The sequence below is a fragment of the Tachypleus tridentatus genome, chromosome 12 (assembly GCF_004210375.1).
Source record: "Tachypleus tridentatus isolate NWPU-2018 chromosome 12, ASM421037v1, whole genome shotgun sequence".
NCBI lineage: Eukaryota > Metazoa > Arthropoda > Merostomata > Xiphosura > Limulidae > Tachypleus > Tachypleus tridentatus.
Genome location: NC_134836.1, coordinates 102486710 through 102514342, shown reverse-complemented (window position 1 = coordinate 102514342; position 27633 = coordinate 102486710). Strand labels below are relative to the sequence as shown.

General features: G+C 30.2%; 1 protein-coding gene across 8 annotated transcripts; it reads left to right on the top strand.

The window, feature by feature from the left end:
• Positions 1-4327: 4327 nt before the first annotated feature.
• Positions 4328-26963, top strand: LOC143234178 (inositol hexakisphosphate kinase 3-like). 8 transcript variants are annotated; one of them, XM_076471328.1, is made up of 8 exons: positions 4464-6832; positions 7545-7844; positions 10883-11321; positions 11509-11562; positions 12623-12767; positions 17247-17350; positions 18374-18549; positions 22781-26963. In XM_076471328.1, the coding sequence occupies exons 3-8, from the start codon at positions 11063-11065 to the stop codon at positions 23357-23359; spliced, it is 1317 nt and encodes a 438-aa protein (XP_076327443.1). In that variant the 5' UTR covers positions 4464-6832; positions 7545-7844; positions 10883-11062; the 3' UTR covers positions 23360-26963. The 8 variants fall into 8 exon arrangements, with proteins under 8 accessions (XP_076327444.1, XP_076327450.1, XP_076327443.1 ...); XM_076471329.1 differs by lacking the exons at positions 4464-6832; positions 7545-7844 and adding an exon at positions 4328-4457; XM_076471331.1 differs by lacking the exon at positions 7545-7844 and having other exon boundaries at positions 4464-6250.
• Positions 26964-27633: the final 670 nt, after the last annotated feature.

The window sequence follows — 27633 nt, the reverse complement described above, 5'->3', positions numbered from 1 at the left end:
TGGCCAGGTGTGTTAAGGCGTTCGACTCGTAATTCAAGGGTTACGGGTTCGAATCCCGGTCGCGCCAAACATGCTCCCTCTTTCAGCCGTGGGAGCGTTATAATGTGACGGTCAAACCCACTATTCGTTGGTAAAAGAGTAGCCCAAGAGTTGGCGGTGGGTGATGATGACTAGCTGCCTTCCATCTAGTCTTACACTGCTAAATTGGGAACGGCTAACGCAGAACTATCTATTCAACATAAAGTAAATGAAGTAAGATGAGTAGTAATGTTTTTTTTTTAATTTAATACAAATAATTTCTCATAACTGAGAACAAAGGACTTCAATACAAAGTTCACAAATATCCAAAATAAGACATGATCCTATTTTTTATAGTTTTCTTTGGCAATTTATTTTAGATACATTTTTAACATTCTATTATGTTTATTTTAAATCTACGGGAATAGCCTTATGTGAAAAAACATCAGGTAAGGATATTTGCAGTTAGTAAATACAGTAAATAAGACGTTTTGTAAGAGCCAACTAATCAGATAACAAATATTAATTGTTTATGTCATCAAATTTACTGTTACTTAAAAAGTATATACAGGAACTCTGTGGTGATTGTTCGCTTTATGTTGAATTGCGCGCAAAACTACTCGAGGGTTAACTGCTCTAGCAATTCTTAATTTGTAACTGATAGACAACACTGAATGTAGTTAGTTAAATTATCTTCCTCTTGAGCTACTCTCTATTAATAACAAATAGGATTGATTTAACATCATAACTCTCCGACGGTGGAGGGGGTGAGCATGTTCTTGCAACCCACACATTGTAAGACGCATGTTCAACCACTAGGCCATGCAAGACCCCTCAGTAATTGAAAGCAAACGATAATTATGAGGGAAAACTAAGCTTGACCGAAAATATACTTGAAAAATATCGCCTTTATTGTAGGTCTAGGATAGAAGTGCAAATTGTGTTTATAATTGTAAATGTTTTTATTGTATATTTGTATTTTATGCTATTTTAGTTGTTACCTAATTGCTTCAATAGGGAAGGATATATAGGAAATATAAAAATAAAATTTATTAAAATAAAATAAGTTAAAACTAATTAGATATGTAAAAGGAATTTTCTATTAATAATGCTAACAAAATCTGGTTTTCTTTCTTTCTTTTAAACTTTTAATCACAACTTTCATTGTTTATATATAAACAAAGAATAAAATGAGTATGTTGTTACAAGAGAGTATGTTGTTACAAGAGCAAAACAAAGACAACAATTATAGTTTTGTTGAAAAAAATGACTACTAGATATATTTACATGATTTAAGCACAACATGAATAAATTAAAGCAAACAGAAACTGTGAGGGAAAATGAAGTATTTTTAGATTATTTAGTGAGTTGCGCAAATAAATGAAAGATGGATTTTAATTATGATAAATGCAAGATACTGCATGTAAGATATCATAATTTAAATAACAAACATAGTTTGGATGGGAATAAGCTTGATAGTTTCATGAAAGAAATAGATATTTGTGGAATGATTGATAGAGGGAAGGCCGTCAAGTTAAAAGACTAAATAATTGTATTTTGATTATATTTACTTTGTCTTTCTTATTCAGCATTTTTTTGCTAGCTGATTTTTAGTAAGTTTTCAATATAATTTCAAGCATGCGTCATCTTCATCGTGAAAATCGGTATCGGTTTATTAATTTTTTTACTGAAATATTCCCATTTCTAAATCAATGAGTGACAATTTCTATTGTAGAGTGTTTTTTACTGTTTTCAAAAAGTAACTGTGTTTATAACAAAGAAATAATTTTATTTCTTCAGCCTCAAATTATCTCAAACAGATTGTCATTTGCTAATTTCATATCTCTTGGTTTGTTTGTTTGTTTTCGAATTTCGCGCAAAGCTATACGAGGGCTATCTGCGCTAGCAGTCCCTAATTTTGCAGTGTAAGACTAGAGGGAAGACAGCTAGTCATCATCACCCACCGCCAACTCTTGGGTTACTCGTTTACTAACGAATATTAGGATTGACAGTAACTTATAACTCCTCTGCGGCAGAATGGGCGACCATGTTTGGTGCAACGGGGATTCGAACCCGCGACCCTCAGATTACGAATCGAGTGCCTTAACCACCTGGCCTTGTCGGACTGACATCTTTTGGTATTGTTGAAACACACACTCAAAATAAACAGCAATGAAGTGACTAACAGTAACAAAAATTCATTAACAAACTTCGTAGTCAATCCATTTGTGTCACTGACTCTCTTATCAATTAAAATTAATTTCTTCACTCGCACAATATGTGTTGTTTTATTTTCAATTTATTTTTTTCAGATAAAGGTATTATCAGAGTAACATCAACATTCCTTTTGGCAAAACAAGGATGAAAGTGTTTGAACTAAAAAATAAAATTCTACAACAATACAAATGAAATAAATGAGTTGTTCCATTACAGTTTCTTATTTATAGCAAATTTACTAAGGTTACCTGTCACCATTCCAAAGTTGGAAGTATTAACCAGAAGGAAAGGAGTCAGTAAGCATCATTCTATCATCCAACATCAACGCTAAGGGATTGGCTAACACTTTCCTAGAATCCACATTTAAAGTGGAAAAATGATTTTTGATATTGTACAGATGTGGATCCTACTATAGAAGACAGGAACTAGGAAGTTACTTGCCTCAAACTTTTAATCTGACAATGAAGTGCCACTTTGAATGGGGAATATAGTATTCTCTGACAATGATTTCATTGTATTGAAGTTTTTGAATGTTATACGGTAATTCCTGTACGATGAATCCAAAAATGATATCCATTTTTCTCCATCATGTACAGATTTTTCACAAAACACCATATGTACGTTAATATAAGTGAAGGCCCGGCATGGTCAGGTGGTTAAAGCACTCGACTCGTAATCTGGGGGTCGCGATTTCGAATCCCCGTCACACCAAGTCGTTTCAGTCGTGGGGGTGTTATAATTTCACGGTCAATCCCACTATTCGTTGGTAAAAGAGTAACCTAAGTGTTGGCGGTGGGAGGTGATGACTAGCTGCCTTACCTATAGTCTTATATTACTAAATTAGGGACAGCTAGCACAGATAGCCCTTGTGTAGCTTTGCGCGAATTAAAAAAAAAAAGCAATATAAATTAAACATTTTTATTAAAGTCAAGTCACGTTTTGTTATGTTTAAAATATTGACAATTATTGGCTATAGATTTCTCTAAACCAATCACGACTTAAGAGTCTTATCGATCGTTCTAGAATCCAAACATAACAAACATGATAATGAAATATGTTCATCATGGTAAACGCAATAATAATTTGTTCCAAGTTAGCGTTTTCCCTTCCAGATGGCCCGGCATGACTAGAGGGAAGACAGGTAGTCTTGTTTGTTTGTTTGTTTTGGAATTTCGCACAAAGCTACTTGAGAGCTATCTGTGCTAGCCGTCCCTAATTTAGCAGTGTAAGACTAGAGGGAAGGCAGCTAGTCATCACCACCCACCGCCAACTCTTGGGCTACTCTTTTACCAACGAATAGTGGGATTGACCGTCACATTATAACGCCCCCACGGCTGGGAGGGCGAGCATGTTTGGCGCGACCGGGATGCGAACTCGCGACCCTCAGATTACGAGTCGCACGCCTTAACACGCTTGGCCATGCCGGCCCCTTCCCTCGTCTTACACTGCTAAGTCAGGGACGGCTAGCGCAGATAGCCCTCGTGTAGGTTTGTGCGAAATTTAAAAAATAAACAAACAAACATTTCCAGATTCGTTTAAAAAATCCTTACGTGCTAGAAAAAAAATTCTGTTTTCAAAATCTGTGCAGCTGAATTATGGAAAATGTGTAATTAAAACTAAATTAATGTTTATGAACTTTAAATTCACAGGCCTGTGTAATGAGGGACATTTGTAAATAATATATAGCGAAATTAGCATATAAAGCCTTTCCAGTCATTACTCCTTCTCCTGCAATTCAGATTTATACCACTGTTTCAAAAGAGACACAAGTTAAAAAAGAAATAGGAGTTTACTCGAACCAGCTGTAATTAGAGCAAAAATAAAATAAATAGTGATTATTTCAATTTTCATTAATCTATTCATACAAATAACGTTTGAATAATTACTCGAAACTAAATTTTCATTGTTTGCGCATTGATTTAATGAACAAAAGTATATTTATATTTTGTACATCTGATGTTATTAAATGCTTAGACATATCTTAGTATTTATGCTTTTTCGTATAAATTGGGCGTTTTAATATGTAGGTAAAATTTTTTACACTGCTGATAGCAGTAAGCTGGTTGCTAGGCTTACGTTATTGGTTAATAGGCAAGTCACATGACCACTAACAGGATGTGATGTATCAAACACAGCTGAAACTTGTTATGTTTCAAGAGGTCTATACATTATAATAGAAATTTTGTCTAATGAAAGATAGTAGACTTTTATACCACAGACAGGTAGGTTATGTTAAGAAATAAGTTGAATTTACAGATTGTTTGGAAGTAAACTTAACATGTTGTCCAGTTCATTGTGATACTATTATTAGTAGTATTAGACACTTATAGTGACATTGGGTTATAATATTTCTTTAGCATTACTGGTGGTTGAGGTAATAACATTTATTTAGGAATTAATATATACAGAATTCAGGTCAGTTTTAACAGTACTTATAAAATGCTATAGATCTGGAACATTGCAAAGATCTTCTTTTACAAACATGAAAAATAAGACATTTAAACATCAACTATTTTAGTACAATGAGAACCTAAAATTCAGAGTTATAGTACATGCTGGAGCAAATATAGTATAAACAAGATAAGAGGAGCTACTTGAAGAGTACAGGAAATTAATAAATGCATTTTATTTTAGAGGTTATAATTACTTTTATTAGGGGTAGAACTGAGATTTAATTATGGTGAGCAATTTTAAGTAAATCAATAGGACAAAATGGTGGAGTGAAACTTTGTCATTTGGAAGAAGTTGTGTGGTTAAATTGGTTGGACCTGTTTGTTGGAGAGAAAACATCCTGTGGATTGGATGATCTTCATTTTAGTATGTGAGAAACATTTTTTTTTTTTTTTTTGTAAATGTTATTAATTTAATCAGAAAAAGTAAATATTGATTTGGGGATATGTGAGAAAAGTACATTGTTTAATATAGTTGTAAAGATTGCAAGAAAATGGTTGTGGAGAGTGCATGACAATAGGTTAATACTGATTAGAATGATTAGAGATGTTCAGAGATCAATTAATTTTAGTAATCATCAAGGAGCACCTTGCAGCAAATTACAAAATCTTCATCCTTCATGTAATGTATGATCACATAGAGCCTAACCAAGAATTGGGCTGTGCAGGTTTCTTTTTTTTTTATTCCAGTACCAACATCCAAGCTCTCCAAAATATCCACTTGCTTCCCATCACTACCAGTAAAATTCTATAACAACCCCTGGTTATATGGAATAGTTTGCAGTCAATGGCATTAAAAGTTGTAGCATTGAAGGAGGTTGAGAGGAGCCTGGAGGAGTATTTTTAAAAACTGAGATAAAATATAAGAAAAGAGGTTTCATTGAGTAGTTTGGAGTAGGGTTGTATTAGAGTATTGTATAGACTAAGTGAACCAAAGTCCTTTTGTTATCCTTTGGAAATGAAATGATAGTTGGTACTGATGGAAAAGGGTACATGTAGTTGAAATGCTATTACACACTTTTCTTACTGGAAAAATGTATTAGTTAATAATGTATGAGATACTGTAGTGCAATACTGTGTTTATTGATTATTAACAATTATGAACTATCATTTTAAGGTTTATACACTGTAAAACATATTTCTGATTGGTTGGGTGAAAAATTAATGTTTATACTGTAGCCATCATGTAATAACAAAATGTCTGATAAGTAAGCCTCACTTATGGTCATAAATCATATTTTGTATGTAATGTCACTGATTAACTGACACACCCTGATGGGTGCAACTCATTTCAAGGATAAAATTGTACTATAGTGTTTTACAAAATACAGATAAAGAACTTAAGTTGTTCTTCCACACATAAAAAAACTAAACTTCACAACTGAAATGTATTGAGTGAAAAACGTGTTTAATTGTTTCATAAATACAAAAACACATTTCAAATTTTTAACATGGGTTTTTCTGCATTTTTTTTTCTAATGCAGAATATGGTACTTGTAATTCTCCAGAAGAACAGTTAAAATAATTTGAACAGAACAGTGCTACTTTGACCATGTAACTTTAGAGTAAGTGTAGTTTTATGGACTTCAGTCAATTGCTGTTTCTTATCCTTTATTATCAAGATGTGATGTAATTGTTTTAATTTGCCTGTATTTCAATTTTGAGTTCTCTCCAGCACGTGTCCTTTGTAGGGTTTTAAGTTGACTACTTCTTCCATATTCTTTACCACACTCTAAACAACTGTAAGGTTTCTCCCCAGTGTGTACTCTTTCATGTCTTTTAAGTTCATTATTCTTTACCACACACTAAACAATTGTATGGTTTCTCTCCAGTGTGCACCTTCTCATTGATTTAATGAACAAAAGTATATTTATATTTGTACATCTGTTATTAAATGCTTAGACATATCTTAGTATTTATGCTTTTTTTTTATAAAAATTAGGTGTTTAATATGTAGGTAAAATTTTTACACTGCTGATAGCAGTAACCTAGTTGCTAGGCTTACATTATTGGTTAATAGGCAAGTCACATGACTACTAACAGGATGTGATGTATCAAACACAGCTGAAACTTATGTTTCAAGAGGTTATAAATTATAATAGAAATTTAGTCTAATAAAATCTAGTAGACCTTTATACCACAGACAGGTAGGTTATGTTAAGAAATAAGTTGAATTTACAGATTGTTTGGAAGCAAACTTGTCATATTGTCCAGTTCATTGTGATACTATTATTAGTAGTATTAGTCACTTATAATAACACTGGGTTATAATATTTTTTTAGCATTACTGGTGGTGAAAGTAATAACATTTATTTAGGAATTAATATATACAGAATTCAGGTCAGTTTGAACAGTACTTATAAAATGCTATAGATCTGGAACATTGCAAAGATCTTCTTTTACAAACATGAAAAAGAAGACATTTAAACATCAACTATTTTAGTACAATGAGAACATTAAAATTCAGAGTTATTGTACATGCTGGAGCAAATATAGTATAAACAAGATAAGAGGAGCTACTTGAAGAGTACAGGAAATTAACAAATGCATTTTATTTTAGAGGTTATAATTACCTTTATTAGGGGTAGAACTGAGATTTAATTATGGTGAGAAATTTTAAGTAAATCAATAGGACAAAAGGGTGGAGTGAAACTTTGTCATTTGGAAGAAGTTGTGTGGTTAAATTGGTTGGACCTGTTTGTTGGAGAGAAAACATCTTGTGGATTGGATGACCTTCATTTTAGTATGTAAGAAACATTTTTTTTTTTTTTGTAAAGGTTATCAACTGAGCTGTAATGTATAATCACATAGAGCCTAATTAAGAATTTGGCTTGTGTGGGTTTCTTTTTTTTCTTCCAGTTCCAATATCAAAGGTCCCCAAAATATCCACTTGCTTCCCATCACTACCAGTAAAATCCTATAACAACCTCTGGTTATATGGAATAGTTTGCAGTCAATGGCAGTAGAAGCTGTAGCATTGAAGGAGGTTGAGAGGAGCCTGGAGGAGTATTTTTAAAAACTGAGATAAAATATAAGAAAAGAGGTTTCATTGAGTAGTTTGGAGTAGGGTTGTATTAGAGTATTGTATAGACTAAGTGAACCAAACTCCTTTTGTTATCCTTTGGAAACGAAATGATAGTTGGTACTGATGTTAAAAGGGTACGTGTAGTTGAAATGCTATTACACACTTTTCTTACTGGAAAAATGTATTAGTTAATAATGTATGAGATACTGTAGTGCAATACTGTGTTTATTGATTATTAACAATTATGAACTATCATTTTAAGGTTTATACACTGTAAAACATATTTCTGATTGGTTGGGTGAAAAATTAATGTTTATACTGTAGCCATCATGTAATAACAAAATGTCTGATAAGTAAGCCTCACTTATGGTCATAAATCATATTTTGTATGTAATGTCACTGATTAACTGACACACCCTGATGGGTGCAACTCATTTCAAGGATAAAATTGTACTAGTGTTTTACAAAATACAGATAAAGAACTTAAGTTGTTCTTCCACACATAAAAAAAACTAAACTTCACAACTGAAATGTATTGAGTGAAAAACATGTTTAATTGTTTCATAAATACAAAAACACATTTCAAATTTTTAACATGGGTTTTTCTGCATTTTTTTTTCTAATGCAGAATATGGTACTTGTAATTCTCCAAAAGAACAGTCAAAATAATTTAAACATAACAGTGCTACTTTGACCATGTAACTTTAGAGTAAGTGTAGTTTTATGGACTTCAGTCAATCTCTGTTTCTTATCCTTTATTATCAAGATGTGATGTAATTGTTTTAATTTGCCTGTATTTCAATTTTGAGAAGTCGTAAGCTACACACACAAGAAAATTCTTTTTTTTTTTCAAGTGTATAAGTCAGCATCATTTCCATTTCAATTGAAATTCACATAGAATTCAGAAACAAATGATAACAGTTTAACTTAGTAATATGTTGCTAAAGAGAAAGATCTAAACATTTTGCACCATAATTATACTCCTGAATTATTTCTAAACTTGATTTATCATTTTATACTTCATTTAAATAATAAGATTGCAGTATGATATCAAAATAATTTTGTTTAATTAGTTTGATTCTGTACCTGAATGTATGAAGCTCAGTTTTGGAGACAAGGCAACCATGTTAAATCTATGCATTCACTAGGTATTATCTGAGTGTTCAAAAAATATTTAAAAGAAATATGAAAAATATATAAATAGCATAAATTGGAATTAAAACTTGTTACATATATTGAATGGAATCTTCAGATCGTAACTATTAAAAGAAGATTATCTAACCAATTTGCAAAAAAGCCATTGATAAGGGCCAAACCTAATGTATTATCAGAAGTGTTTACATAGTAATACCACTATTATTTATTTTTTTATCAGATTTAAATAGTAAAACATCATGTGATAAAAAGCAATATGATATATATTAAGAGAAACAATTGGTAAAAGAAAAAGGTAAAAATTAATTTTTGTTGTTGTTCTGTGTGCACAAAAGGTAAAACATAAACAAAACAATATATAACATTTGGGCACATTACATTCTACAGAGAATTATAAGCTAGGAAGTGCAACTGTTTTCCACACTAGGATGTATTTGCTTAATAATTAACGGTAAGGAAAATGTAAACTGTTGTTGTTTACCTGCTTGATTACTATGAAATGGAGTGATTGTTGCTACTTAATATTTTTATGAAGAAATCTGCTTTTGAATAGTACTTTTAAAATTAAGAAAAATAATGCCAACTAGTGGTTATAACCACTACAAATAATAATTATGAAATTGTTTAGAACGTACATGAAGGATCTGCCACAACTATAAGTTTGTTTGATTCTTCCAGACTTAAAACATTGTTTCAGATCAGTCCTTATTAAACTTCCAGAAATAAAATGTTGATCTAGATGGGATTATATCTTAGCCAGTGAATATGAAAATTAACTTTCATTTGGTGTTTTAAGAGCTGGTGAGTTTTGATCTAAATTAAATTACAAACTTACAACGATTTGTAAGCACATAACTTGCATACGTTGTCCATAGAGTTGGATAGTTAATTTGACTATAAGTTAATGTTTCTAGTGATTACTGTTTTTGAATGTTTCATTTATCCATGTAAGTGAAATGTTGCCAATATAATTTCTTATCTTTATTTTCACTTAATTTAAAGTTATTTAGTTTAATTGGTTAGTGTCTCAACTCAGGAAAATATTCAACTAATCAATATTAATGATTTGGATTATTACTGTTTCAGTTATTCCTCTTATCTAAATTTAATAAGAATAATTGGGAGTGATTGATTAATGTGCCTAATAATTAATTGATTAGGAAATGTCATTAATTTCAAATACTTGGACAGTTCAAATCATCAGAAACATCTACTAATGAATTATTTTGTTATATCATGCTGATTGACTTAATAGATGTTCATATGCAATTGACTTTCTGGACATTCATATGCACAAAATTTATTTGGAATGAAATGTACACATTAAGCTTCAGGGTGATTTCAGCATCTATAAGTTATGGAAGTACATATGGTTGGATATTTAGTATGTTCTTAATATATTTTACTCCATAGAGAAGAGATTATTAAGTATGAAAATATATTTTGGGTAAGCTAGTGAATCTTGATCTCATATTTAAAACTAAAATCACTGTTGATTATGTTTTTCCTGACTGTTATGCATAATCTTGGTTTTTGTTTCATTAGCAAGTAAAACTATCAGACTCAAAGTAAAACAAAAAAATTATTTTAAAAACCAAAACAGTTCTAAAGTAAAAGCTAGGTTATACGTGAAGTATTTGTTCTATGTTTAATTTTCTGTTATTGATTCCTTCTATGAATAAGTACATTTGAAACTAATAGTGAGTTTATCTTCACCTGTCTTTTACCAGGTATGAAATTAACTTTTTGTGTATCTCAGAACAGCTGGTATGGATATTAACACATTTACTGATAAGGAGAAACAATGTTTTGACCTTCCTAGGCCATTTTCAGGTTAAGATGACCTAGGAAGGTCGAAATGTTGTTCTCTCCTTATCAGTAAAAGTGTTAATACCCATACCAGCCATTCTGAGATACATTTTTATTTCAACTGGGTTTCTTGTCATCAAAAGATAAACTTTGTTTTGCTGCAAACTTTATATACATTGTTAAAATATAATTAACTGTTTCTTTTCAGTTTCTTCATACAAGTTTCAATTTAACACAATTGGAGTAGTGGATAAAACACTAAACCAAACACTTTTGTCATTCCTATAATTGTATGTTGATAGAACTACTTTTAAAGGAAGCAGAGAAAATTGGAAATAGTTGTGTTGAAAAATAACTACCTTTTGAGTCCCAAACTTCTTTTGTTGTAATGGAAAATTTTAACTACATTTTGAGAGACCAAGAAATAAGAGAGAACAGTTCAGAAGACTGTGCATCAGCAATAATGGAATCACATGGACCAAACAAAGATGTTAGAGAGATGTACCCCTTTAACCACCAGGTTGGAGGTCATTCACAGATGTTGCTTTTGGAACCAGATACTTTATGCAAACCTCTCATTCAGCAAGAACTTCATTTCTACCTTAATGTTCCTAGAGAAATGAAACACTTCACACCCTGCTATAAAGGTAAGTTGGTAATTGATGTAGAGACTTATGTTTTTTATTTGTTTTTAAATTCAAAGACTACTTCAAATGTGGAAATGAAACTATTAAATTATTGCATTTTTATGAAGAGTTTTTTGATAATATATGAAAGTTTTATTTTGTTTCTAACATTGTTCAGTGCAAATATAACTTAGTTTTCCTCGTACAGGTGCTAAACGGCATGGGAAACCACTGGGATTTTCCAAACTAACAGGAAATATAAGTAACACACAATGTTTTTATTTTAAAAGTAACTTTTTAAGTACATACATAAATTTAAGTTTGACTTATAATCAATGTTGCAAAATATAGTGTGCTGTAATATAAAACTAACTTCCCGAGATACAGAAAGAAAACAATTTTGAAAGGTTTTCTAGTTGATTTAATATTGTTTTCATTTATTTTAAGTTAATTTTTAACAGCTTGTGTTTGATCAGAAGCTCTTAATGATACATAAGTAGTTGTAGCTAAAATGTAACCAATATCATGTATTTATTTACAAAATGTATGCAGATTACTGTAAATGCAATTTTAAATATATTACCGAGGTGTGACATGGAATACTTAGTTTCATGTAGAGACATAAAGGTTTTTTTTTTTAAATAGTGCTTTGAGGTCTTGCTTTTAACATATAAAGTAGATTGAAATTAGTCACAAATATAGAACAAAATGTTTGAATAAATTCATATATTTACATGTAACAAATAATTATATACTTATTGCAATGAAAATTTACTGTTTAATCCAGTAACACCTATCTCAGGTCTCAGCTTACTTATTCATAGGCTGAGGATTGAAATAAATGTTTTTGGATCAGATACTAAATTTACATGACTTCTTAACTAAATCTATTAATGAAGTTTGTTTCTCATACATTTTTATTCAATTCACTTTCCTTAACTGGTTGATTTAAAGAGGCTTAGATATTGAACTTCTGTAATAGCCTGTCATGAATTTTTTGACCATTTTTATTTATTATCTACATTGTATATAATTAGATCTAGTCTAGTCCCCTGCTGGGACAGCAGTTAATCTACAGATTTTCCACACTAAAATCAGGGGTTCAATTCCCCGCAGTTGACACAGCAGATAGCCTGATGTGGCTTTGCTATGAGAAAACTTACAAAGATCTAATTTAACATTATGTATTAACTGTCACTTTTTACATAAGTAATATTAAACAATTTAAAACTTTACATGGAAAGTTCTAACTTTTGTTTTCAGTATTTTCCTATTAATGCTTTTTTGACATAAATTTGCTTATCTTCATGTGTTTCTCCTAGGGGTTATCCAGGTTAGTGAATTGGATAATAGATCGGTTATTCTCCACTCAACAAAACACAAAGACATTTCAGCAAAAGACCAATGCAGTCATAAGATGAGGGAAGTCAGTAGAAAGTACAAATGGAATTCTGAAGAAAAATTTCGGTAAGTACTTCATTAATTACTGCTGTTAGTCTAGGGAGTATCTACAACAACTGTTTTATATTTATAATAACTATATTGTACGATGTTCATTGTTTTAGGATTTTAAAACATTAAAGGTGAGAAGAATGTTTTGGAAGTCCATTCCTTCTAAAATAGCATTAGCAAACAAGTATTTTCATCAGGCAAGATCAAACAAGTTTGTAAAAACTAACTGAAAATTTAACTACAGCTCGTCTAACACTTTCTAATTAGAACTAGAGCAGTACTTAGATACTGCTGCATTGGAAAAGTCATGAAATCTCAAGAGTTTTTTGAGGTTTTTGCAAGAATTGTACTAGATAACTTAATTGCAAGTATTGGTAAGTTCTGCGAATGTGACTTTTTAGCATCAGTAAACTAGTATGACCATTTTATCTGGAACATGCATGTACATCTTGAAGTTTGGATTTCTCTAGAAATAAATATACACATAAAAGAAAAATTAGCTATTGAGGTTCTGAAATGAGGATTCTGAGGAATTTTATACATTCTACATCACTTATAATTGGGCCCCAATTTTTGTATTTACATAAAATATATCTCAAAAAATGTTATTCATAATAGTAGTTGAAAATTTCCAGATTTAAAAAAAATACACAAGCAATTTTTTTATTATTTTCAAGCCCTAGGTACAAATGAAGGTGGCACACCTGTTCACATGTGAATTCGTTTGCAAATACTTGTTGTTCAAAGGACATGTATGCATACTTGCATTTAGATCTTATCTTAATACTTGGGTCTAGATTAATTACACTGAGGATGGATGGTGTTGATTTGATGTAAAGGAGGCTGGTAAAAAAAAAAAATTACATCCTTGAGTCTTGAAGTGGTTTTGATTTGTATTTAGGTTCTTTATTGTACTTGTTGATGTTTATTTTGACATTTTATGAATTTTGTGACAAAGTATTCTATTAATGCAACAAAATGGACTTTTGATAAGTAAAAAGCAATAATTTTTTTTATAATTTAACAACAAATCAACTAGTATTAAGCTTAAATTTACATGCCATATTGCAGTAACTGTGTTTCTAAAAAGTACTGTCACTTTTCTTCATAAATGTAAAAGACCTCTTTTTCTGTTACTGATTATGTATTAATAGAAGATAGCAGCTTTACAAGTGCAGTATGCTTTAGTTATGACATAGGCTTGGTCATTTTTGACCAACCTTGCAACCATCATGTAACAATTAAACTACATATCTATACATACACTTTAATATAGTGTACTTTCATAAAATTTAGGAAGCTCTTTATAAATGCTATAAATTCTTTTTATATCAAAAATTGGATTTTCAATAAAGTTTTTCCACCAAAAATTTGTCTGAATTTATAGGGTTAGTCTGATTAATTCTTACTAGTCTGAGTTTAAGGGAATTTAAATATTAAGATTAAAAACAGTTTTCAGATTTCGTTTGCATAACCTCTAGAATCTCTTAAATAAATATCAAAATTTTTCAGTAGTACTTTATTTTATATTTTACTTTTTCTACTTTGACTTTATACAAGATTGGGCCACTTGACCAAACTTGTAACCATAGCAACAAATATAAATAAATAAATCCAAATTACTTTTTTTTTCTAGAATGACTGTATTGTCAAACAATTACAGTACTGTTTATTACAGCAGCCTAAACTAATACAGTTCAGATCTCCTCATCATCTAGATTGGTTGTTTTACTGTCATCAGATTAGTGTCAAAGTAAATTATTACAGCAGTTAAGCTTTGTGTAAATACAATACCAAGTTATTACCTTGTTGGTCAACTTGTGCTATACTCATACTGTTACATATTTTTGCATTAATTTTCTTTTATTTAACTTAATAACTTTGTAATTTTTATTACAATAAATAAACAAAATCCAGTACTTAGATGTAGGTTTTTTTTTTTTTTTTTTTAATTTCAATGAAAATTAATCCTGTTTATTTTTTAGGGAATTTAATGTTTTACTTTATTTATTTTAATTATACATTTCAGAAAACAAAATATTAATATAAAACAAAAAAAACAATGTGTTTGAACTGTTATGATTTAATTGATTTCTAATGAAACTAAGCAATATGTATCTATATAAATATAATAGTACTGACTGTTGTATGTCCACATAACTAGTAACTACTTCATAGGGTATGGATAGTTCTTTACCAAAATTGGTATGGAAGTTCATTAGGTATATGTGGAGGTACATACAGATTTTCCATTTTGCAGTTCTTCTGAGCATTTTTGTATTTTTTACCACTACTTTTCCCCCTGCACATGGAACTCAATTAAATTTTGTATGGAGGTTCTTTGGGCCTCATAGGAAGATATATACAAACTTTCAATTTTTATGGCTGTTCTTGTATTCATGTTGCTGTTTTATTATCACTACTTTGCTTCCTCTTGATGGATTTTCAACAAATGTGGCATGAAGGTTTGTAAGTTCATGCAGAAGTGTTTTTGGTTTCACTTTTTGTTTTTTCAGTTTTTATGGGCATATTTCCATTTTTGCATATCAGGGAAGCAACTTTTCATCTCCTAAGATAACCTTTCATTAATCATGAATTTATATAACTTCTCTCCAGGGAATGGGTACACCAGCTAGTATCAGGATAAGTTACTTAGCTGGTTCAGGTGGTCTTGGAGATGGCAATCTATAAAGTTTATGCAGAATAACTCTAAATCTATTATGACAAAAACAAACTAGCCATATATGGAAAGTATTGGATTGGAGTATTTAATTTTTATTGGGTTACAAATAATCCAATAGCAAACATCAAAATGAATTGTTGACAGCATATGGTAAGAGAGGTGTGGCATGTGATTTTAGTTTATGTACTATGACTTAGTAAAGCAAGAAGAATGGAGGTAAAGTTTTCACTTTAGCTCAGGAATATCTAATCTATAAGTGAAACTTGGAAGTTAACACAGTGTGGAAAGATGTTCAATAAAGGGCTATTCAAAGGAAAGAAGTGTTACAAGACACAAGTAAAAATTGAATTTAATTTGAAATTAAAATTTGTATTCAAATTTGAATAATAAATTACATTTTTGTGGCAGTGTGTATATACTTGGATTGCTAATTTTGTTTTAATTTTTATTTTAAAAGTATATATAGTATTTACAACATTTTGTAAATTCTTTTTTTTACCAATTTACCAATTATTTTTGCATATTGTTATTTTATTTATCACACTTATTAAGTGTGAGAATTAAGAAAACTGCTAAATATTCTACTCTAATATTACAAGAAATTTTTAATTTTTTTATATTATTGAAACTGTTTTATAAAGAAATGCCAACAGCCTTGTTAAAATATTCACTTGTGTGGAATAAATATTAGTAAATGTACTTTTATAATTTTTACATTTAGTTGTTTAATATTTTTGTTTTATTGTGTGTCGTTTATTCAAGACAGGTTGTTTTAGGTACTGTGGAAAGCATTTTACTTTGTCTTTCCACTAAACTTCTCTGCATTTATTCTGTTCTTGTGCCCTTTAGGAGTGGTAGTAAGGTTTATGACACCTGCTCCTTGTCAGCCAGGATTTTCAAAGTTAGTAAAAGGAATAACATCCAGTATTAGCAACATCAGTTATTTTAATTTATTCAATTTATTTTCCTCCTTGTCCATTCTATTTGCCAAAACTTACTGTTTTTTTTTTTTTTTTGTTTCAGTCTCTTTCAGATAGAATAGCTGTGGGAAGTTCTTTAAATAAAATTCTGTTGTTTTTTCAAATATATACCTTGATATAAGTTGATTAAAATAAATTTATCTTAGCTTTTTGCATGTCTAGAATTAAATAATTTAATACTAAAATAATCTCTATTTTACCTGCAAACATAAATTATCTCTTACCATTTAGGGTAATCACTTGTCTACCAGGTGTCCCGTGCATGACTGAAAGATAAATTTTATTAACTTTGCCTCTTAACAACATTTTTACAACTTTTGTTAGATAGTGTGCATGTTTTCCTGTCATAAACAAGCTTAGTTTTATGAGTAATAAATAAATTGTGAAAAGAAAGCCAACAGGTTAATATGCTATTTAGTAATTTAGCCTTTTTGTTAATACATACCATGTTTAAATTACATTTAAAATAAAATATGGTATTTACCCATAATCCATTACAGCTCTTTAAAAGTACTAAAAATATCACATGCATTACAAGTAAGGTGCATGTAGATGAAGACGTTAATGGTTGATAAAATTGACAGTACAAAGTATAAGTTATATTATCCAGTTAGTTACCCAGACAGTTTTATTGATAAAAAAAAAAGTAATTTATTTTTGTGAAAGCTAGGAAATTGATAACTTTGATAAAAAAGTTTAGATTAATAACTTGTTGTAGCATATTGTATCTACATTAACATAAACATTTAACAGTATTTCAAGTATTAGTTTTGAATATGGTTAAAAAATGTTACACAATTTTTTAATAAGGTTGTATTTGTTTACTTACAGGGTGAAAGTTTACAATTGTAAAGATGAAGTGATGTTACTCCAAGGTTCTTACCCTCATTACTGGGGTGATCACAATGCACATAGTTACAAATCGAATCACAAACGTATCCCTTTTTAGTGGAAAGAAAGTTTTATAAAGACATGAATGTATTTTATACTGAAATGAGTTTATTATAAGCATCTCTCTTGATAATTTTCAAGCTCTGGTTAGATCAGAAGGCCTAAACCTTTATGTAACCATTATACTATTTGAAGAGACTTAATATGGAGAATAAGTTGGATAAGATTCACACTTTGTCATTTACTGATGCTATTTCACTGTTTTTAGGTGAAGTGTTACAGTTTATATTCAGTACTAGTTAATAAATTGTTGTTCCTTTGTGTTTAGCAATGCTTTACTTAACTGAATAATAGTTATTTTATCTGCTGATAAGTAAATGTATAATAAAACCTATTTAAAGCAGTTTGTAACTACAGCATATTAGGTTTGTACTTGCACATTTAGCTAACAACACTTGTGTATAATTCGTTATGTCATGTATTGAAAAACAGGTTTGTGTTATGAAGTTTTAAGAATTTAACTTTGCTTTATCTTGTATTTTCAAGCAGTAAATCTAGTAATAAATGTATTAAAAAGTACAAAACTTAAGAAAGATATGTTTAGAATGCCACATGACTTGGTTATAGCAGGTGTATAGTATTTCATATTGTTTACATATTAATAATTATATGGCAAGGCAAAATTATGTGCCCAAATTGACTAAAAAACGAAAAAAAAATTTATTGGGAGTATGTATTTATTTAAATATAGTTTGGGGGAATGACTATTATTGAAAGTAACCAGACTTTGAATAAAATCAAAATGTATGTTCTCATATAACTAACTGAGTAATTTGTGTTTCAAGCACAACATTTGAAGGGTCTCTTAAAAATCTATTCAATTTAAAGTTAGCTATAAATTCAAACTAATGTGTTCTCGATCGAGAAAGAAAAAAGAAGTAATTTTTACTTTAATCTTGTTTCTGTGGTTACCAGTGCATTAGGATTTAAACACTTCAAAATACAAAAGTTGAAAAAAATCTGCATGAAAAGAAAGTCAGCAAGTTTTGACTTAATTCCTGCTTTAGATTTTTTACTTTTGGAAAATGTTACGTACCGATTTCGCAGACCATGCATATTGGATCTTAAGATGGGTACAAGACAACATGGTGATGATGCATCAGAAGAGAAGAGGCAGAGACAGTTAGCTAAATGTGCATCAACCACTTCTTCATCACTAGGTGTCCGTGTGTGTGGAATGCAGGTGAATTTCTAGGATTATTCTATTTCACAAACCATTTGTAATACTTAATGTTCAAGAAAGTTTTGAACCACTTTTTTTTCAGCTCAAGAGACAAGAATGTTATTCTACTAGATTAGCATATATGATTCTCTAGCTAAAATGTTTATTTACAAATTTTTCAGAATTTTCATATGTGTATCACTTGAATATTAAAATAAACTTTTTTCTGAAGAATATTAACATATAACTATACTCTTGATGCATGTAGAAAATGTTTGAGACTCTTTGCATCTTGTTGGTTATTAGTTGTTTCTTTTGAAATATTAAAAAAAAAGTGCAATTGACATTGATTGTTGTACAATTTTTTTTTTTTTTTTTTTTAAACAGGGTGAATTCCCAAAAACTATACATGTTTAGTAAGCTTATTGAGGACATTTAATGTGACAGTTATTGATAAGTATTGATAAATCATGCTTAAAATATTCAAATAAAATGCTGTTGTTTTAATAAGAACAGTATGTGTGCAAAAGTTTACTATATTAGGTCAAAACCCATTGTCTGCTAAATATTATTGTATTTATGCTAGCACTTGGACTTGACACTTTAATGTTGGTAACCAATATACTGTATTATTTTCATAGGTTTATTGATCAGTAATTATAAGGTTGACTTTTGAGTAAAACTAATAAAGATGCTGCCTTTTTTTATTTGTTTTGCTTTAATGCCTATACAAAAAACAAAACCAAAGAGCACTAAAACCAAATGTATTTGTATTGGATTTCATAAGTATTCCCTAGGTTCTTTTAATGTTTAATAAATATAATTTCATTAACATAAGAAATAACTTTTTGTATTTTAATTAATGCTATTAAGTGTACTTCTAATTAAGTCCTATATGGTGTGTATTATTTTCTACACTTTTACATGACATGCATTATTTAAACCAATAGATTATCAAATCCTAGATATTCATTAATATGAATAAAGTTTGATATTAATTACTGAGCTGACTCTACACAGAACTGGCTTTGTATTTAATTATATTATAGTTTTTAGAGGATGGAACAGCTGAGATGGACCAGTAGATCCCATGTTGTCCCAAAACTTTATTTTACCAGTGCTGATCTGTGTATTTAATATATTATAAAACATACAAAATTTATTTAGATGGACAGTTGTTTCATTTTTAACTGTCCCAACTTTTACAGACTTGTCATAGCAATCTACAAATGCCTGTTCATGTTTTCTGCACCTACTATAAGATAGACAAAGTAGTTGAAATGACAGCACTTGTCATGCTGATACTTTACATGCCAGTGTCATCTAACAGTTCACTGATCATGTTAAGTATGTTTTTCAAGTGTTGAACATGATGTTATTGTGAATGTATTCTAAAATGTACATAGCTGTTATAGTACCTGTGTCCAGTTAATGAAAAAGTGTAACCTTTATGTTGCACATAACATGGCTAATGATTTGGAGGTTGCTCATACAAAGTGAGTATATGACCCATAACTCAAATTTGGTAGAATTTGCAACATTACTGGGTATAAGCTCACAAATACCCCTGTTAAAACCTGCTATGCTAATTTCTTAATTAAACATACTCATTAAAATATCTTTGGCAAAAATGTGTAATCCATAAAGCAAAGAATGATTCAAATTATACTTGTCATAAGACATCAGTATTATGCTTATTACATTTTTAATCTTGTCCAGTCGTAAAAGGTGTATGCACTGTATAACTGTATCAGGTGGCTTATACAAGTAGTATTTCTATATGATATCTTACCTCTCTCTCTCACAAAATAGTTTTTCTCAATTAGTATTACCCTTAGTGCAAACTTTCAATGCTTGCTACTAGCCTTCCACCTCAAGTGTTTGCATATTCACATGTAAATGATTATGCAACAGCTCTCCACTAATAGGAGCACAAAACAACCCCTATCATAACTAGTGCCCTCTGCACATTTGTGCTTGTTAATCACTTCTCAATTGGCAGTAGTACTGTACAGATGTGCTTGTTTTCGCTCACAACTTTGTCAGTGTTTTCTCTGTACTACAGACTTAGTTTTTTTCTTTACTATGTTTCTGTTATTTATTTACTTACAGGAGCTTTATTGTTAATGTATTATGGATTCCTCTGGTGCCTGGCTTGATATCCTTTATTTAAATATCTGCACTTGATATCAATTACACTGCAGCTTTCATGCCATGGACTTCAATTCCAAATGCTACCAGATATTAATTGTGTTTGTATTGAATTGTCACCTGTGCCAAAACAATTATGTTGCAGGATTAGGTTAAGCACACCATAGAGATGGGGTGTTCTGTAAGACTGTTAGTTCTCTCTAGTGGTATTTTGATTCATAAATATGTTCATTCCAGACCATGCATTTGTGACACACATGAGTAGAGCAGACAGGGATCGTTTTTCTCCTCTGATGCTCTGTGGCATTGAGACTTTTCATTTGGAAGATCATCTTCCATACCAATTCCCATTTTGAGGTAAAAAGGTGAGCAATTCTCTACCTACCGTGGAACTGATGTATAATTTTAGATACTATGAGATGTTGGATGAGGTCAAATGATCCCATAAAATGTTTTACCAATTAATGGAACCACTGGGTATTAAATGGCTAAAGTGCAACAGACCATAGTGGTAGTTTGACCTCATCCAACACCTTATAGTACTTATATTTTTGTGACACAGTCATAAAAGTGTGAGGAATATACCTAAATCAGATATGATGTAATCTTCCAATAAGGTATGATACTTTCTTTTTTGGTTCCACACCTTCTGGTCTCTCTTTAGGCACTTCCTAAAGGGGAGATCATTTTTTACTGGTGCTCCACTATTCCAGCTATTATGTGAAGAGGTAAGATATGATATTGTAAGTAAACATTTTACTAAACTATAAATCTATTTCTGAGAGATATTTACCTCCTTTCACATTTCCCATCCAGCTTTCCCAGTTCTGGTGATATGTGGTGTAGGTATTCTGAGCAGTTTCAAAATGATTAACAAGTGCAATATTGGAGAAGGTGCCAGTTAGAATAAGGGTTGTGTTGTACTCCTATTGGTGGAATGCTGCTGTATAATCATTTACATGTGGATGTGTAGAAGGATAGTGATGAGTGTTAACATTTTGCACGAATAGAGGGCAATACTAATCAATAAAAACTATTTTGTGAGAAGAATATGTCAGTAATACTTTCAGTTTAAGAAAACGTTAATTGGCCTGAAGATTCAGAAAAATGCATCATTGCCAATAGATATGACAAATATAGTGTGGTTGAAATACTATTATTATATGCTCTTCTAATTCTTGAAAATCCTTAGGAATGTGGTGTTTAAACATTAATTTCAGGATTAATGTATATGTATACTTATTTACATCTGTAGCAATAATAATGTTGCTGAAACAAAGAAAACTCGTAACCTCGTCATGAATTACACATTATAAATTTATATTGATCAGGATATGTATGCCTCTGTTCATAAAGGATAACTTCTCTTATTTTTTTGCACAATTTGTTTCAGAAGCTTGAATACGTCCCTGTTAAATATCCATTGAAAAAAGTCTTTATTGTTAATTTACCAAAGCTATTTCACTTTGCTTGTAAACTTTCTTTTATCTTAGAAATGTTTGTTTTTAAAAAATATTTAAAGGACGTTATCTTGTATTTTGATATAAGAGGCAATAAACTGATTTCTAAATATAACCAAATTGTAATATTATAAATCATAAGCATGTTTAAGAGTTCAAGTTTGTTGCCTCCTTAGGAATAATGAATTATTGTTAATTAGTAGGTAAATTTAGTGCTTAAAGGATGTAGTAAACTTTTTTTTGCTTTTATCATATAGATGTATTGATTAACATTCTTTCCAAAGTTTTTTTAGACAAGATTGAATTAACTATTAGGTTTGAATATCTTGACAAATATAATGTATTTCTCCTTATACATTATTGTTTAGCCTAAAACTACTCAATAAGCTTATTATGGATCTAACATCGTGTTGTGAAAATGAGGTGAATGCAAGGTAAGTGAAAGCTTATTTAAAACTGAATACTAAAGCATGTTTTGTTAATAAAGATTGAGAGAGGTTATTCTTTTTTTTTTTAGCATCAGGTTTTTTTTTGTGCAATTATTGGATAGAGGGAGTTTTTTTTAGTACATTTAGTTATTCCATAAGTAAATATATATTGTTTAAAAATAAAATACTGTTATGTTTTTTAAACATATTTAGGTTTATCAAGCTGACTGTCAAGCTTTTTTGTGGAAAGACAAATACTATGGCCGTTCCTTGGATGAAAGTGGATTCCAAAACACATTATTTCAGTTCTTCCATAATGGATTCACATTGCGTGTAGGTGTTATAGACACAGTTATTGAGAAGCTGCAAGAATTACGGAGAGCTGTGGAAAAGCAGCATTCATTTAGGTTTTATTCAAGTTCTTTACTTATCATCTACGAAGGCTGTGGAGAAGATGAGGGTGAAACAGAAGACTTACTAGATGACAGTTTAGAAATGACTCTTGTCAAAAATAATCCTTGTCCATCTGAATCTTATATCGTAAGAAGAGATTGTATTGAAAAAAAAATTGCTAAAGAAGATTCAGCGACAAAACAACAGAATATGGAGAGGTTTTACTCTTCTGTTGATGTAAGAATGATTGATTTTGCTCACACTACACATGAAGGTTATGAAGGAAATACTGATGTTCATAGAGGTCCAGACAAAGGTTACTTGCTTGGATTGGATAATTTAGTTCGTCTGCTACTTGAGGTTCAAGGGATGTGGCAAGAAAATAGCTTAAGTAAATAAAATATTTCTACTGATATTTTACATAGAAAGATATACTTTAAAAAGGAAGTTATTGAAGAGAGAATTTATGGTCCCAAAGAAAGAAATATAGGGATTTTAGTCTCCAGTTTAATATTTAATTTGATATTGTTCCAAGGCATCTTACAAGAACAACTATCATATGGTTTATACCTTTACCATTAGATATGAAATAAATGATGATAATTTTTATAATTAACAAAATTTAGATTTCAAATCTGTTTGGGTAGTTTATTTACTTTTGAAGAATTATTTCTATTTATTTTACTAATTGTTATTGAAGTTTTCATTTTATAATGTTAGTATGTAAAAAGACGAAAAAATTGTTTTATGAAGTTAACTTCTCTTTGTGTTCATTTTCAAAACAAGTTCTAAAATGCGTTTTGAATGTGCTAATGTGTTAAATTTTTTAAAAGACCTGTTTGTTTAGTCTAACTATTCATAAAAATGAAAAATTGCAAGTTATAGAAATGATTTTATTCTAAGATTTTACCTATTTGCAAAAAAAAAAAAAAAGCCAAAAAAAACTAGTTGATTTGAAATATGCAGTGGAATAGTTTAAGTTTAGTTTGTTTTGTATATGTGATAATTTTTCATGAACTAACACCCAAAATTATATCCAATACATTTTGATGTTCATGTGATAAATCTAAGAGGTTTGTACATTTTTTGGTTGTAAATTGGACTTCTTTTTTGTAATGTATGATGTACATGTTAATGCATGTTTTCTGCATACATGAATATAGGTGACAGGTTGTTTTGTTTTAAAGTAGAAAAAGTGTGAGGGAGGGCTTGTGCTTAATATTTATGCCTTGCAGCATCAGAAACATTTTGTATACTTACTCTATGTATAAATGAGTGTTAACCTTCTTAAAGTTAGCATAAAGAGAAATCATATATAAATTTTTTTTTTGGGGTGTATATTTGTGTTACTTGTTTTGTATTGAATTTTATAATTGCAGTCAGTATTTGTGTATTAGATATCTCGGCTAATTGCAACCACCACTATCTTTATTTAAGGGATGTATAAAGGTCTTTAAAAGTGTGAAGTTATTAGCACTGGATTTATGTTCCAGCCACCACTGAGGCTATTATTTTTCATATAACAGTTGCTTTCCAAATTCCAATGTATGTCAATAGTAGTAAATATCATATTGTTATTGATGATAAAATTTTCTATTTGTATGTCTATCTTCATTCATTAGTTGGTAACTTAATGTGTTCTGTTCTATTGCTTGTGAATTTAGGTATTACTTTAAAACTATCTTTTTATGAATTCAAAGGTCCAATTAAATATCACTTTCACGAAGTTAATTTGTAATTGCTAGACTGGAAAACAGCAGTTGTAAATGCACATGTGGATTTGGGTATATTTTTTAAGATATGTGTTGGCAGACTTTTACAGATGTGCAACAGTTACTTTAATAGCTGTTGCTTAGCTACTTCTACTCTGTATATACATGTGTGTGTGAATCCCTCTTCACTGCACTTTATTGTACCTGTTACAAGCACCACATAGGCAATGCCTCAAATGTTTGTTTAAATTTGATTGTTTTGAACTAATGTTACAAGGATACCTAACATAGTAGGAGTTGATAAGTTACATCAGTATAATGATAAATGGATTTTGTACAGTTTTTAAGCATAAATCATTGCATACAGTGTTAGAATGTGTTGTTTTTCATTAAATTTTAGAATGTTACATGTGCATTATTAAATGATTGAACTGACTCTTGTTGGTTTCTTAGCACAGCCTTATTTTTGCTTTAGAGGTTTTCTAGGTATATTTTAAGAATAATTAGGTTGTTTACACACACACACACACACACACACACACACACACACACATCCCTCCCCCCCTCTAAGGTTAGCTCCTAGATTTAGTAGTACCCTCACTAATCCTCTTAAGGATGAGACATGTTAACTTGTAAAACATGGAATGTTATTGATTTAATAGTAATCAAACATAGTTAAAAAAGTAAAATATTCTAGTTTAACTGTTCATGGCAGTGGTCTAAGTAAAGGTTCATAATTTATGGAAAATCAGCAGTAGTATATTGTATAGAATCCATTTGGATCTGCAGAGATAAATATAAATTTCTGGTGGCCTGCAGACAAAACCATTTGAAAAACCACTGCCTTAGGGCATCAAATACAATAAATACTGATTAGAAGTTTTAAATATGGAAATATACACATGTGGTTTCTTCCATCTTTGGTTATTTATCACTCCCCTTTAATACCTGTGCATTTATACTTTTTTTGCATTATACAAGTTTATGCTCAACTCAATCTGTAGATTCAAATCTCATCATTGAACATCTTTGCCCTTTTAGCCACTGGGGAATTATAATTTTATGGTCAAACTTGCTGCTTGCTTTGAGCAACCCATGTGTTAGTGAATGGTGTTGACTAGCTGCCTTCCCTCTAGTCTGTCACTTATAAATTAGGGATGGCTAATGCAGTTAACCCTCAAGAATAAAATATATTTTGAGCTCCAATTCATTGTGAAAATATTTTATACAGTTTTATTTTAAATATTACTATATTACCATAGTTTTCACCTTGTTGAAGGTGAATTACCTTGAATGCTTCGATAAGAAGTGATCTATCTACTTGAATATAATAGTTGTGGTTTACACGACCTACTAAAAGAAGCTTGTTGATAGACTTTTAGAAGTTTCTGTAGTTTTAAAGTAGAATGTATGTAGTTAGGTATACATGTGTTATCCCAGTTCATGCATTTTGGTTTAAAAAAATATTTATAATTATAATAGGCACAAGATTCAAAGATGATGACAGTGTACGACTACACAATACTATTGTGATAGCAGGTACAATATACACAGAACTTTCCTTGTACTCTTCCAACCCAAAAAGTGCAAAGGAAATATTTTGCAATGACAGACCAGTGATTATGGTTGAAAGTGATGTTGTACTTGTGTAATTTCTCAGTGCAATAGCTATAATAATAATAATCATAATGAATAGCAGATATAATCTTTTGTTGGCTGTAATCATTCAGTATTTTTCTTTTAAACAAAAAGGCCAGTTTCAAAAAATAAATACATGTATTTTTACATAACTTTGGTTGCTGTTAAATTGTCAAATTTTTCTCATAGAAGTAAAATAAGAGAACAAATTTATTTTTATGCAGTTACATTCATATCATACTTGTGCTTCCATACAAAAAACGAATGTACAACTGTTCTCGCACTTGGGTTTCTTTATTCCACATTTTTTGTTGTTGTGTTTTGATTCATAAGTTCTTGTGATAATGTTAATTATTTCTGTTAGAAGGTTTAATACACTAGTGATTTTTTTTTTAAATATTTAATTATTTTCCTTCAATATTTAATGATTCAGTTTCATTCTAATTATATTTGATTGCTTTGGGAGTTGTTTGGTGTTTAATATATTTGGGATAATATATGTATATATTAACAAATTGTGTAATACACTTGCATTTAATAATTTTCTGGTCATGTTTTCTTTATTTTCATTACTTGGAGGTATTTCTCAAGAATAACTAAATTTAACAAATGTATTTGTTTGAAGTTGCATTAAAGGAACTGTATTGTTGCAACTGCATAATGTGTAATTTTTAATATTAAATGAATGTTCTCTTTTTTTTATTTCTATGCTTGCTCACTTGCACATGTACTCATAGCCAGTTAAATAATCAGTTTATTAAAATTTCGTTTGTCGCCTCATTTTAGTTTTAACATGTTAAAAGTCCTGTCACTATGTCAAAAGACGGAACAAAAATCAATAATTGAAACAGAACACAAAACGAGTTGTTGCACTAACAAACCATATATTTAATAATTAGGAATTAATAATTTATAAAATGTCTCTTTTAAATTTAATTATTATAGTGCAAGGGCTGACATGGCCAGGTGGTTAAGGCACTCGACTCGTGATTTGAGGGTTGTGGCTTCAAATCCTCATTGCACCAAACATGCTCACCCTTTCAGCTGTGGGACATTATACTGTGGTCAATCCCACTGTTCATTGGTAGTGGAAGGTGATGACTAGCTACCTTCTATCTAGTGTTGCACTGCTAAATTAGGGCAGATACCCCTCATGCAGCTTTGCAAGAAATTCAAAAACAAACTCATAGTGCATATTGTTTTATACAAGACAATTTAATGCTATAAATAAATGACCTTATGACACCAATTTTTTTAATTGAACACTCAACATTTTGCTATATAGCTTCCTCTGGAGCATTCCACTAAAACATGAACTGTAAT